We start from the raw sequence: 14,778 nt of genomic DNA, 5'->3' as shown, positions 1-14,778 counted from the left end.
TCAGAAGGTGGGTGGAGATGGGGCAACCCCCACATTAAAGAGTGGAAAACAGATGCAAGTTTATAAAACAGCTCTCCAAGCTGCAGGGGAGAGGCCTGCGGGCCAGCCAGTGGACAGGAGTGACCAGGAGATGTTTGTGACCGCAGGAACCCTTGACCACCTTTCCACTTCTTTGACCTTTGCCACTCATGGAGGGAGTCTTTCCTGAGTTGGCCATGACCAGGCGGCCAGGTCCCCACTGAGCTCACTCGGCATCCTGAGCTCTCGGCCGCTCAGGTCCCAGGCCGGCCAGGCCCCAGGCCCTCACTGCTTCTGAGCCACCTGCAGAGGGCCAGGATCAGCAACACGCCCACAGCCACGCCGACAGGGACGCCAAGGCCCACGGCAACGGCCACTTTCCGCTTCCACGGGGGCCGGGCAGGCTGGGAAAAGTTGTCCAGGTTCACTTCCAGGCCCTCATCTATTAATTTCTGATTCTCGGTAAGGGACTGATGAAAATTTAGGTCCACCAAGTCCCGGGGAAGAACCCGCAGCCCAAAGTAGAGCCTCTTGACTGGCTTCAGGTTTCTTAAGAGCTGCACATCACAGCGGTAGGTGCCGGAGTCATACTCCCGCAGAGAGTAGAATCGCACATAGTAGGAGCTGACGCGCAGGGGCCTGAAGACCTCGTCCTCGGTGGAGATGATGCCCCGGGCGAGCCTCCAGGTGAAGCGATACGCCTCCCGGCCCTCCTCCAGGAGGTCAGCGGCGCTCACGCAGCTCAGCTGAAACTGCCCCCCGCTGAGCACGGTGAAGTGCAGCATCCCACAGACCCAGCTGGTCAGGCACTGCAGGCGCTGCGTCTTGCACTTGCGCCTCACGCCATCAGGGCCCACCTCGCAGGCGGTCTCCTCCTTGTAGCCCAAGCCACAGGTGACGCTGCAGGTGGTGGCACTGACAATCACTCTCCCCACAGCTTCCTGCAGCTCCTCAGGGATGGCCAGCGTCCTCGGTGAAGTTGCAGCCCGAGACGGACGGAGGGTCCAAGCCAGGACCCCCAGGAGGAAGGGCAAGGCCAGAGGGGCCATGCTCAGCCGTCACTTCCCCTCCCTCAGCCAACACCCCAGGTCAGAAGCGAGCGTGCCATGTAACATCGGCCATCAGAGCAGCTCCACAACGGCCACACTGTCCTGCGGCTAAGATGAGGCCACAGGTAGTAAAGTCACAAAGCTGCCGTTGCCTGTGTAAGGGTCATTTCGCCGTTTTCATTCTCTTCACTTCCTTGTCATAAACTTAAATCCATCTGGTGGGAAGACAGAGATGCAGTCTTCTCCAGTGGATCCCCAAAGTCCCGCAAAGGCTGGGCTCTCCCCCACCCTTTCTCTCCCCTTCTCTTCCAAATGAGGGGACCTCAGAGTATTCGTTTCAAAACAACCAGCTACATTTGGCCAAATGGGAAATCAAATACTAAGTCTAAAAAGGAGAAACGAATTTATGATGAGCCTGAAGTGCTCCTTAACCTTCTAGAAAAATGATCAAGAGACCTGGCCTGGGAGGCAGAGGACTCTTCTTCCTGCAAACAGAGCAGCCGGCCTACTTCAGGAAGGACGGCTGAGCATCCCAGGACACACAGGTGAGAACAGTGAAAGTATGCATTGCTGTCCCCGGGAGCCACCTGAGACAAGTGAAAACCCACAAAGACAAAAGCCAGACAAAAGCGCCCTTCTAGACAAAGGCGCCCTTCTAGAACCAAAGTATCCATCAGTGCCCAGAGCTCCTCATGCCGCATGGCCCCTTCCAGGGACCCTTCGGACCCCAGGGAAGGTGTACGCGGCCCCCAGGCCTCAGCGGAATCCCTCCCTGTCCACCGCAGCACAGAGGCACCCGCGGTCAGGGTTGCTATGAAACAGCTGTGATGTCAAAGACAATTCTTTGTCACATAGCAGCAAAGCGTTAGTGATTAAAAAAAGACTTTAGGAAACACTCTTTAGCAGTCAGCCATTTTTTAAAACTATTTATCCTGGGGGCAAGTCATTAATGAGGATTTTAGCAAAATCAGGAAGGCAGATGCGCCCGAAGGATTTCCCCTCTGGCCTCTCCCACTTACTCGGGGGTGTGAGATTCTGTGGAGATGCTCTGAGAGGGTCTTTTCAGTTTAAAGTCGTTGGGGGGGGGGCGCCTCTCCTGACTAGTGTTCTGGGCACCATAAGCTTCCGAACGCACTTAGACTTTTGGAGTCAGTTTCCCTGGATGTAAGCCCAGCTTTTGACTTGAATGGTTTCTCTGTGACACTGTCCGGACGAGATAGACAGGCTACCTTGCGGGCCATCCTTTCCAGTTCTGCTCGGAAAGAAAATATCCCGTCAACCCAGAGGGTGCATTTCCCACGGTGCAAACAAAGTCAAGTGGCTGCTGAGTTTCAGAAGTGATCAGTATCTACAAACACACATTTTACACTTCCACTTTAATAAACATCCGATTTTATTTACAAAGCATTAAAGCTCAGCAAGAAGTACTCAAGGCTAAGTCTCGTCTGGTACAAAACTACAGAACATTAAAAAAAAAACAGGGAGGGGAGGCGGGTGTGATGAGAGGGGCATGAACAAGCATATATTGTACAAATGGAGAAATTCAAACTGAAATGAAGAGGTCTTAGAAGCTGAGAAAAATTTCCGAAGCATAAATAAGTATCAGGCGCTGCGGCCAGGGCCCAGGTGCCGGGGCCCACCCTCTATCCTCGGGGGCCAGCTCAGGAGATGGACGGAGCAGTGAGTGTCCAAACGCACAGGGCACCCGACTGCCGTGCACATGGAATAAGGCAGAAACCTCTGCAGTACACAGCCCACGTGCCAGGCGGTGTAGAGTCCAGAGAAATGGAATGAAAAAGAGTACCTGCGAAACTAAACCCAGTGAACCAACCTCAGCTAGTGGGCTGATGGGAAGCTCTTACTTCAGCTACTTTTGAGTTCTACGGATGGAAGGGGAAGGAGGGTCATCCTGATGTGTTCATTGATTTCTACCCTAAAATCCCAAAGGCAATCAATCGGCTAGTTGAGCTGCCCGCCGGAGCATGGCCCACTGCCTCATTCCACAATAAGCACAGTGTCTCGCTGGCCTGCGCAAACGAGGCCCTGGCCGAGCACGTCCCACGGGTGCAAGCCCACGCAGGGGCTTGGTGAGCCCCTCCCAGCCCCGGCGTCCTTCCTCAGGGCTTTTAGAGAATGTCAAACCCCTAAGGTCCAGATCCATCCAATCTGCTGCTACTTCTTATGGAAGGAATGGTAAAAAAGCAAAAGGTAAAAATTAAAGTGTCTTAAAAGCTAAGCAACCTTTCACAGAAAGGAAGTGGCTGGAAACACGGGGTCTTGGAAAAGGAGCACGGAGAGTAGAAGGGACAACGTGAAGACTCACAGGGCTCACAAGCAATGGCAAAATTTCTTGTCTTGATCTTTGATTTGAACTGTTGTTGCTGCTTTGATTTTGGACAGTTTTACTTTAGTCCTTGCATAGATTTCCCACCCCAATTTTTTTTTTAAAAAAAAAGAAAGAAAGAAAAGAAGAAGCTTGCTGAGAGCCACTGGCTTGGTTCCAGCTCTGGGAGCCAGCACAGGCCAAGCAGTCGTGATGATTCTTTGCTGGAGACAGATCTACAGCTATCGTCAGAAACCATGATTAGAGGGAACGGGCCAACACCAGAGGGAAACATGCAAAGAAAAGAAAACAAGGACAAGCCCTGCCCTCCTCCCGCCCGGCCTCTCGAGCAAACTGGGCTAGTCAGGAAAAGGAAGGCTTTCTTAGCTCTCTGAAAATTTGAAATCTTCCAGGCGCTTTCTTTTCTGCCCGCCTTTTGTACACAATATAGATACAGAGGAGGAATCTGGTGAGAGGGGAAGTTTAAAACCGGAAGAATAATACCAACAGAAGTTGTCCGAGGGTGCAGGAAGCAATGTTTCAGGTAAGAACCAGTCACTCGAGGATATACACCGAGGACGGGAGCAAACAGGAGATAGGAAATGACAGGCCAAAATGATGCTGGGCATAATCAAGTCTGATGAGCAAAAAGAGGGATCTTTCTCCAGCAAGATAACTGAGCATCAGAGTCTAAATGAGTCGAAACTCCTATTTGATGACGTCTTCACAAATCCTCATTCCTGAGAGCCGATTTGGACTATGCTTGAAGGGGAAGGGACGTGAACTCTTCTTCCATAATTCACTTCTTCATTCAAACATAAAATTCACTCCTTCCACCTCCTGCGCAGAGGCCTTTGTTTTAAAATCAGAGTCAGACTCAAATGACTGACCACGGTGTCCAAAGGCCACTCAATGGCAAAGCAGAGAAGAGCGAGGAAACATCAAGCGTCTTCATAATAGTTCTGAGATTGCTCCCCCTGCTGAAGAGTGACGAAAAAAAATAAAAATTTCTTTCAGCACCAACTTAATATTACGAGAACAGACATACTAATGGATGCTGGATGGCACATTCCAAGCATACATGGGCAATGAAATTCCCCCCCTGAAAGTAATAATCAAATTCGATCCCAATTACTTTACATCTAGACCCCCAACCTCCAACCTAATACTTCTCTTAGTACTGCCCCGAGGGTGAGGAGTAATACATATTGATCCGTTCCTTACATTTTCTAGACTGCTAACCCTTCCCCAAGGTCTAATAAATACAACTTTGTAATCCAAACAGTCTGTTAAATAAGGGGCAGGGGGAAAGTTCTAGGTTTTCTTTCGGTCTCTCATGTACCAGCCCACTTACTAGAGGACTAACAATCCTTTCCAGCCCTGCTGCCTTGAGGTGTCACCTGAGAAAGCCCCAAATGGTGAAATGGGAATGACAACTACTGACCACACTCCCACGTGCCTAAGTGATCGGTAAACAAAATCCTAAACAGTAAAATCAAAGGCACACTTCCCTGATGACTCCATAGAAGCTGTTCAACCTCTGAGAGGCATCCTTACATGGGCTGCTGGGAATTATTAACTAGGAAGTGTAAAAAGAGAACAAGGTGAAGAAAAACCTCCCAGATGTCATTTAGAATGGGGGAAGAGCATGCCCTGGAAGGTAAAATGGTTAAAAAAAAAAAAAAATCATCCATCACTCAAATTAGAAAAGTACCTGTTAATAAACTTTGCTTTTAACTTCTTTCAATATTTAAAAATCAAGTACAGGCGAAAACTGGCAATATAATATTTTTTAATGCCTTGAGACAGGAAAGGGGTTAAAATTCTTTGCCTTACATGCAGCCGACCAGAGTTAGGTCCCTCGGCACTGCATATAGTCCACCAGCACAACCAGAAGTGATTCCTGAACCAGAGCCACGAATAAGCCCTGAGCACTGCTGGATGCTGGTGGCCCAACTCACTCCCACCCCACAAATATGTATAATATATGTGTAACTTGTGTAGATTGTATGTATGCCCACCCACAAAAACTGGATAGCCATAAGCCCAAAAATGAGGGCTGGGAGAGGGAGGTAAGGCGCTGGTCTTGCAAACAGATAGCCCTGGTCTGATGTCTGGTACCACGTATGCCGACAGTTTCGACTAGAATCCATAACATGCTCTGAGGAAAACAGAGTGAGGACATTCCAGATTATAGAGCTCAGAGAGGTTTTCAATAATGTGAGAAGTGTGGCGGAGATAACAAAGAAGTAAACTAATGGGGAATATATACATCATATTTTAAAGATTTCCACAGCAAAAAGAATTGGCTAAAATAAAAACCTGTCTTTCTACATGAGAGAAAATATTTCCACACAATACATCAGTTAAAAAGGTAATATCCGGAACCCTCTGCACCTAAAGACTTTGATTCCAGAGACCTTCTAACCCATTTTGGCACCCAGCGCAGCTTCTTACAGCAATGTACTGGGACTGTGAGCTGGGCTACAACTCCACGCTGCCGGGGATGGATCTTTCCTCTCCACCCTGTTTTTCTGCACGGAAAATGGCGGCGGCAGCAACATCCACGTGGCTGGAGCCACCTTCTAAGACTCCTAACCCAGAGGTATACGGTTTTTACACTTGGGGCTCCTAGGGAATCATGGGAAGTGGGTGTAACCGGCACACTCTGGGCCCAGATAAATCCGGAGCTGCTGAGAGCAAAACGGACCCTCTGCGCCTAAAGACTTTGATTCCAGAGACCTAACACATTTGGGCATCCAGCACAGCTTCTTACAGCAATGCACTGGGACTGTGAGATGGGCTATGCAATTTCTGGCAGAATTTTCCCTGGACTTTATACAGAAATCCAAAACCACTCGGACACTGCTGCGTGCGTGTGACTTAACATCTCTTAACTGTCAGCAATGTGAAATGGTTCCTTGTTAGCAGGTTTGACTTTGGGGGGAAACTCCAAGTAATAACTGAGTTTTTTGTTGAAATATTGAAGGTAATCAAAGTAGCAGCCACTTCTCTAGACTGTGAACTAAGCAACAGCCCCACGCCAGCCAAGAAGAGGAAATATCCCTCTTTCCCAGTTGTTTCCCATTTTCGGGGAGAACCACGGCGTGGCGTCCACCATACTATAAGGCGCAGGAAGGGGGGTTTGGGGGAAAGGAAAAGGAAAAAGGGAAAGGAAAAAGAGCTATGTACTTGGAGCAGTGGGGCTACATATCTCTTCATTCTCAGCAATGGAAAACTAATTATCAAATGCTTCCTTGGTAGTAGGGCTGTCTTTCTTGGGGGGAAACTCCAACAATAGTGAGTGCTGTGTTGAAATATGGAATGTAATAAGGTAAAGAGAAAATGAAGTGAAATCCATCAGTTATGCAGTTGGGGGTGGGGGGGGCGGGGGTGGGAGGTATACTGGGGTTTTTGGTGGTGGAATATGGGCACTGGTGAAGGGATGGGTGTTTGAATATTGTATAACTGAGACATAAGCCTGAGAACTTTGTAACTTTCCACATGGTGATTCAATCAATCAATCAATAAATGGGTAATATCCAAGATACAGAAGGCACTATCAAAGCTCAACAAGTTCTCATCACCACTTATTAGGGAAATTAAAGTCAAAATGACAGTGAGATATCATCACACCAGGGAAAACAGCATGTACAGACTGGATGGGCCAGAGAGAGAGTAAAGGGGCTAAGGCATCTGCCTTGCACTGGCCAACCCCAGTTCGTTCCCTGGCACCACCAAGCACCACCAGGAGTAACCCTCAACCAGAGCCAGGGAGAGCCCTTGAGTGCCACTAACAGTGGCCATCATGACCCCTCCAACCCATCCAGACCCCCACAAGAAAATAGAAAAACAAAACTGGAGACAGTTTTGGTGGGAATACTCTGAAAAGGAACCCTCATTCATTGTTGGTGGGAATACTGTCTGGTTCAGCCTCTACGGAAAACAGTATGGAGCCTTCTCTAAATAAATAAATAAGAGTAGGGTCTGAGAGCATGTCCGCTGGAGCCCTGTCTAAAAGGAAGTGCTCAGAAGCTACCCACCATTTTATTAAAGGGCGCCTGCCAGCCACCCCAGCTTGGCTTCACCAAAGCCCTGGTCCCAAGAATCTGAGCAGTGCGTCCCCTGGGACCCAGTGTGTCAGAAAGCAGTACTCAGGAGCCACCCACCATTTTGTCTCCAAGGTTAGGGCCCCTGCAAAGCCATGGCTGCTAATGCTGTCGCCGTTACTTCACTTCTTCGTATCTCACAGTGAGTACACTGACATCCCAACTCCAGTCATCAAGCCACACAACAATAGATCAGAAGAGCCACAAAGGCAGCCCTGAAGACTCAGCCAGTTACAAAACCTCTCTGATAAGGAGTTCAGAGGACATGCTGAGGATGTATAAGGAGCTCAAAGAAACAATGGAATGGAGAGGCAATAAAACACAAGTGGATATGAGGGCAAAATAAGAAAATTTACAAGCAGAAATGACAGAACTAAAGAGTTTGGTGGGTAAAATAAAACTCACTGGAAGACCTCAGCAGCAGGATAACAATAGCTGAGGACAGAATCAGCAAGCTCAAAGATGAGTTACAGAAAACCTCCAGACTGGAACAGAAAATGGGGGGAAAATTCAAAATAAATGAACAGCTAACAGGAGAACTATGGGATGAATTCAAGAAAAACAACATAAGACTTATCAGGACCCCAGAGGACCAGGAAAGAAATTCTGATGAAGAAGCAACAGTCAAAGACATTGTTACTGAGAAGTTTCCGGAGCAGAAGAGTGTATACACCCAGATCCCAGAAGGCCAAAGGGTACCAGCTAAAAGAGACCGAATATAAAGACCCCAAGACACATCCTAATCAGAATGACAAAAACCATTGACAAAAACAGACAGAATACTGAAAGCAGCAAAATCAATGTGGGAAATTACAAAGGAGCATCCTAAAGATTTACAGCAGATTTATCAAACACTCTGCAGGCCCAAAAACAATGGGGGCATATAGTTAAAAAAAATCTCAGTGGAATAAATGCCTCCACAAGATACTTACCCAGCCAGACTTTTATTCAGATCTGAAGGAATGATACACTGCTTCACTGATAAACAACAGCTCAGAAACTTCAGACACAAAACAACTTTAGAGAAGAAATGGAAGGGCTATTTTAAGACAAGACAAATGTCACAAACACACCAAACTTCTACAGGAAGATGGGAGAAAAATTCCATGACAACAGAGTCACTCAATGTCAATGGGCTAAATGCAGCACTGAAGACACAGAGTTGGGGTGGAGCTCTGACAGTACAGCCAGGAGGGCGTTTGCCTTCCACACGGCCAACCTGAGCTTGATCCCTGACATCCCATATGGTTCCCCGAGCAGCGCAAGGAGTCATGCCTAAGTGAGGGCCAGGAGTAACCCCTGGGCATCACATTTAAATAAATAAATAAGTTTTGGTGTTTGTTTTTTTTTTTTAAAGAGACACAGAGTTGCAGGATAGGTTAGAAAATTAAATCCAATCTTCTGCTGCCTACAATTAACACACTTGGAGTAAGTCAAAAACAACTCAAAGTCAACGGTTCAAAGATGGTATTTCAAGCAAACAGCCCCCATAAAAAGGCCAGGGTAGCCATATTTGTATCACCAACATTAACTTCAGGCTTAAAAAAGTTAAAAAAACGAACATTTTTTAATGATCAAGGAATATATACATAATCGTCAGGAAGAACTCACACACCCAACGAGGGACCAGCAAGATACTTAAAACAACTGCTACTAGACATAAACGAAGACACTAATAGCAACACATTATTAGTTGGAGACCTCAACATAGCTCTGTCACCTCTTGATAGACCAACTAGACTAAAATTCAGCGCCCCCCCCCCCAAAAAAAAGGCCTTGGAGGAAGGAATAAAAGAGAGGTTTAGTATAAATATGTAGGACTTTTCAAAAGTCAAACACACATTTTCTCCAACGCACACAGACATTCTCCAAAATAACCCACATCCTGGGTCACAAAACATACCTCCACAGGGATGACAGAAATCACACCATCTATCAGAACAACTATCTTCTCAGAAAATAAAAATTAATCACAAACAGCAACAGAAAAAACTCATACACCTGGAAATTAAATACCCTACTACTGAAAAACCAATCAACAGCCAGAGAGGAAATCCAAAGATTCCTGGAAACAAACAAAACTAAGAACACAAGCTACCAGAACTTGTGCAACCCAGCAAAAGCGGTACTAAGAGGAAAGCTAACAGCACTCATCAGGAAGGAAGAAAGGACCCACATAAATAACTTGACTTCACAGCTTAAGAAACTGGAAAATGACCCACAAAAGGAGCCTAAAGCAGGAGAAAGGAAATAATAAAGAGCATAAATTAATTGGAATTCTAAAAAAAACCACAAAATATTAATGAAACTAAGATCTGTTTTTTGGGGAAAAATAAGCAAGATCAATAAACCACTACTGGTGCTGGAGCAATAGTACAGCGAGTAGAGTGTTTGCCTTGCACGTGGCTGATCCAGGTTTGATACCTGGCATCCCAGATGGTTCCTCAAGCACCACCAGGAGTGATTCCTGAGTCCAGAGCCAGGACGAACCCCTGAGCATCGATGGGTGTAACCCAAAAAGCAAAAAATAAATTAAAAAAATCACTACTAAGAGTTCCAAAGAACAAAAAAGAATGTTAATAAGTCTAATCACAAATGAAGAAGTGGAGGGTGCGGAATCCCAACAGATACCACAGAAATTCAAAGGATCATCAGCAATTACTCTGAAAATCGAATTCCATGAAATAAGAGAACCTAGAAGAAACAGATGAATTCCTAAAAACTCCTATAACCATCCAAGGCTTAACCAAGAAGATATGGAACACCTGAACAGACCGATGGCTATCAAAGAAACTGAAATGGTAATCAAAAGTCTCCCCAAAAACAAAAGTCCAAGCCAGATGGATTCACTAGTGAGATCTTTCAAACCTTTACAGAAGACCTACTGCCAATCATTTTCAGGCTTTCGGGAACTTGAAGAAACAGAAATACTTCCAGTTCCCATGAAGCAAACATTACCCTGGCACCAAAAGCAGAGACACCACAAAGAGAATTACACATCACATCCCCGATGAACACAGATGAAAAGATCCTCGACAAAATACTAGCAAGTCCCATTCACATCTGTGCTCAGAAATCAAGTACCTTGCAATCAGCTTAACCAAAGAGGTGAAAGACCTATACAAAAACTACATTTCTTAAAGAAATTTAAGATTCAAGGAAATGAAAATACATCCCCCACTCATGGATTGGGAGGATTAATATCATTAAATGACAGTACCTCCAAAGCACTATGCAGATTCAATGCAGTTCCTATATGGATACCCGTGACAATTTTCAAAGAAATAGATCAAATACTATTGGAATTCATATGGAACAATAAAGCCCCCTGAAAAGCCAAAGCAATCCTAGGGGAAAAGATGAGAGGCATCACTTTCAAACTTCAAAGTGTACTACAAAGCAATAATTAAAAGAGCATGATACCATAGTAAAGACCCCAAAATCAGTAGAATAGAATGAAAACCCAGAGATAGAACCCCATGTGGTCAATTAATCTTTGATACAGGAGCAAAAAATATAAAATGGATCAAGGAAAGCCTCTTCAACAACTGGTGCTGGGAAAACTTATCATAGTCACATTCAAATAAATGAACTCAGATCTCTTCCTAATGTTATGCACAAAAATCAAATCAAATCAAAATGGATTAAAAAACCCTCAATATTAGACCTGAATCTATAAAGTACACAGGAAAACATAGGCAGAACTCTCCATGATATTCAAGCTATAGGCATCTTTAAGGATGAACTGCCACTGACCAAGCAAGTGAGAGCAAAGATAAAAGAAAAAAAACCCAAAGGGACTACATTAAGTTAAGAAGCATCTGCACCTCAACGGAAATGACTCATCTGATAAAGGGCTAATATCCAAGATATATAAAGCAATGGTAGAACTTTATAAGGGGAAAAAAAACAACCAATGCATCAAAAAATGGGGAAAAGAGATGAACAAAAACTTCCTCAAAGAAAAAAAATACAAATGGCCAAAAGGCCTATGAAAACACGTTCTATTGGGGCTGGAGCAATTGCACAGCAGGTAGGGCATTTGTCTTGCACGCGGCCAACCCAGCTTCGATTCCCAGCATCCCATATGGTCCCCTGAGCACAGCCAGGAGTTAATTCCTTAGTGCATGAGCCAGGAATAACCCCTGTGCATCGCCAGGTGTGACCCAGAAAGCAAAAAATTAAAATTAAAATTAAAATTAAAAATGAAAAAACACGTTCTTTTATCATTTATCACTAGGAAATGCATGAGGTATCACCTCACACCAAGGGGCACTCATCAAAAATAACCAACAACTCCCACTCAGATGCTTCAAGTCATCGTCCAGCAGACAAGTGATGGGCTCATCTAGTCACTCGGCTCCTCACTGCCACCACTCTGTCCCTGCACTGCAGCCTTGGCAAGGACAAGGCACAGTGCAGGGGATGGACAAAGTGGGTATATTCTTCTTACATTTGGGACCAAGTCACAGCGGTCCTGCTGAGCTTCTCAGCGATCCTGCTCCTCAGCATCCCTGGGAGTTTAACCTGCTGTCTCAGTGTGGGAGGATCCTGATGAAGAGAAGGTCAAAGGACCAAGCCAGAGAAGAAAAGAGAAAGAAGGGAAGAAGACGTGGTCACCCAGAGTGGCCCTGCAGGCCTCACGAGAGGCTGGAGGGGATGTGCAGTGGCCCAGGCAGATGCTGCATCTGTGTGGTCAGGAAACTACTGCCCTAGCCCTGGCACCAGGCTCCTCCCACCCAGGTAAGGGTGAAGCCAGGAAAACACTAACTCAAGTGCCTAACAGAAATAACAGAAGGGAGAAAAAGAAAGAAAATCCAGGGTCAAGGACCCCACCAACCAAGACATAAATTCTCAGAGGCCGGCACCCTGCCGGCAAAGGGACTGGGAAGGAATGAGACAGAGCTCTGACTAGAGCATCTATCCGGATGCTCTTGCAGGAAGTGTGACAGTGCAGCTCGAAATCCCACTGCAAACTGTCTTGGATGTCTCTCACTTAGACGTTTCTGAAGCATAACTGAGAAATCCCACCAAAATTCTACTCTGAGCTGTAAAACCCAGCAGTGCTGCCGGCTACATCCGACAGAGACCCGATCTGAGAAACATCAGACAGCTGCTGTGGGTGGGCATGCCAGCTACACGGAGAAGTTGCAATCACTGTATTACAGAAGAAGGTGTGCTTGAAAAAACCAATTGTAGGGGCCAGAGTGATAGTGGGTAAGGCACATGCCTTGCATGCAGCTGACTGACCCTGGTTTGAAACCTGGCCCCACATATGAGTACTGCCGGTGTGTGTGACCCCAAATTGAAAAAACAAAAACAACAACAAAAAGGACACTATAAATGTTTTTTTTTTTTAAAGAAAAAAAACTATAGTTACTATTTAAAAACAATTATATACAAGTTTTGAAGAAGCTAGGAAACTCAATGAATTCAATGTTTGGCTAAATTTTAAATTACCCTGAAACAGGGTTGGAGCGATAGGACAGCAGGTAGGGTAGAGTTTGCCTTACATGTGGCCAACCCAGGTTCTATCCCTGGCATCCTATATAGTGCCAGAAGAAATTCCTGAGTGCAGAGCCAGGAGTAACCCTTGAGCACTGCTGGATATAGCACCCCCCCCCAAAAAAAAAAAAACCCAATCATCCTGGAACATTCCAGCTCCTTGGGCAAGGGGAGTCTACTTAAGCTAAAGTCAGTTCAGAGCCAGGAGATGGCTCAAAGGGCTGGAGCACATGCTTTGCTTGTGAGTACCCTGGTTTGAGTTCTGGAACCCGCACAGTCCTGCAAGCATGACAAGTGTGACTTAGACACACACACACACACACACACACACACACGTACACACAAGCTTTGAATTTTTTCAAAAAATGGCATGAGTTTGTCTAAGAAGTGGGTTACAAAGGGATCACTTCTATTTATATATAGTCCATTGCTCATCTGCAATCTGTCTTGGCAATGTCCAAGAAAGAAGCTTCTAGGCTATTGAACACACAAGCATGGCCTGAGGTGGACAGAACGTGGAGACGACTGAGTACCTAGTCTAATGCAGCTGACCTGAGAGGGAATACTCAAAACGAGGAGTAGCTGAGTCTCTTTCTGCTTGTCTATAGCAGAGAACTCATGCTGACAATGCCTAATGTGACCTAGCTACAACTTGAACAGAACAAGGAACTGTTTCTCATTCTAGTTCCCATCATCGCATCTGGATTAACACATCTAAGTTAGAATTTTAAAAGGAAAGAAATCAGCACTGCTTCTGAGTCTACTTGTCCAGCCACAAAACCTTAAATGTATACATTAACTAAAATTGCACTTACACATGTAAGACAAAAGATTTTCCCAAATTCAACATTTCCATAAAATAAACTCTAATTCAATTAATGTTATCCAAACAATATCATCATTTAGCTAATAGTCGAAAGCACTTATCTGATATTAAAAAAAAAAAAACTGGTCTCCATTTCCCATAATATTCCTCATTTATATATAAGTCAGAAAGTCAAAAAACTTAGATTTCTACAGGAATCTGATGAGTGTTACGGGCATATTCCTTACAAAATTATTCATGAAGTATTTGCCTATAACAGCAGGGAAATGTACATCCCCAGAACCCTATTTACAGATCCAAGGTTAAGAGTCAATGAATTAAGCCAAATCGGGTTACAGCAGGCTTTGGCGGGAGCTGAAAACTGAGAGTACCTGCCAGCGGGGAGGGGGGGAGGGAAGGAGGGAAGGCTGCCGTTCAGTGGGGTCGGGGGCTGCACAAAGCAAGGCCACGAAGCAAGCCAGACAGTGCTTCCAATGTGTCCTTACCTGTCAAGGGCTGGCTGAGCTCCGCCTGCACTTTACCCTTCGCTGATCCTTCCAGAGGTAAACCTCTGTCCCCTTTGTAGAGTTTCGGTTTAAATGGAGAATCTTTCTCTTTACCTTTTGATCCTTTAGGCCGGCCTGCTTGCTTCTTCTTGGATTTGCCATCCCCCTTCACACCCAGTAGTGGATGGACTTCTGTAAAAGGAGAGGCACGGAAAGGACTCCACACGCCACCCGAGCACATGCGTGCCACCTCCCCTGACAGAGGCGTGCCCTTACACCCTGGGACGAAGGGTTCTTTGCCTTTTCATTATGAAACTACCAGGAGAGGGCTGGAGAGCGAACGCAAAGGGCTGATGAGCACAAGCCCTGTTGGCTGAAAGCCCAAATTCAATCCCCAGTGCCTCAGGCTGCCAGGGCAACCCCAGCAGGGCGAGAGTGCGCCCCTCACACACCAGGTGTGGCC

General features: G+C 45.9%; 2 protein-coding genes across 3 annotated transcripts in view; both read right to left on the bottom strand.

Moving 5' to 3' along the window:
• Positions 1-204: 204 nt before the first annotated feature.
• Positions 205-2,308, bottom strand: TMEM81 (transmembrane protein 81). Its single transcript, XM_004610186.2, has one exon. It carries the CDS (start codon positions 1,065-1,067, stop codon positions 273-275), a length of 795 nt encoding a protein of 264 aa, XP_004610243.2. The 5' UTR covers positions 1,068-2,308; the 3' UTR covers positions 205-272.
• Positions 2,309-3,518: 1,210 nt separating this feature from the next.
• Positions 3,519-14,778, bottom strand: part of RBBP5 (RB binding protein 5, histone lysine methyltransferase complex subunit) — a 31,580-nt gene continuing 20,320 nt past the window's right edge. The window contains exons 13-14 of one of the 2 annotated variants that reach the window (XM_004610078.2): positions 14,430-14,507; positions 3,519-4,370 (exon numbers count right to left, since the gene is read on the bottom strand). In XM_004610078.2, coding sequence (XP_004610135.1) covers positions 4,342-4,370; positions 14,430-14,507 — 107 coding nt within the window. In that variant the 3' untranslated portion in view covers positions 3,519-4,341. Of the gene's footprint in view, positions 4,371-14,315; positions 14,508-14,778 lie in introns of both variants that reach the window. The other variant, XM_004610077.2, reaches the window with a different exon arrangement.

This window comes from Sorex araneus, chromosome 7 (assembly GCF_027595985.1).
Source record: "Sorex araneus isolate mSorAra2 chromosome 7, mSorAra2.pri, whole genome shotgun sequence".
Taxonomy (NCBI): Eukaryota; Metazoa; Chordata; class Mammalia; order Eulipotyphla; family Soricidae; genus Sorex; species Sorex araneus.
Note: the sequence above shows the minus strand (reverse complement) of the source record. Positions and strands in the feature narration are given on the sequence as shown.

Coding starts and splice junctions, on each gene's coding strand:
- TMEM81 (XM_004610186.2), bottom strand. CDS start 1,067: ATGGCCCCTCTGGCCTTGCCCTTCCTCCTGGGGGTCCTGGCTTGGACC.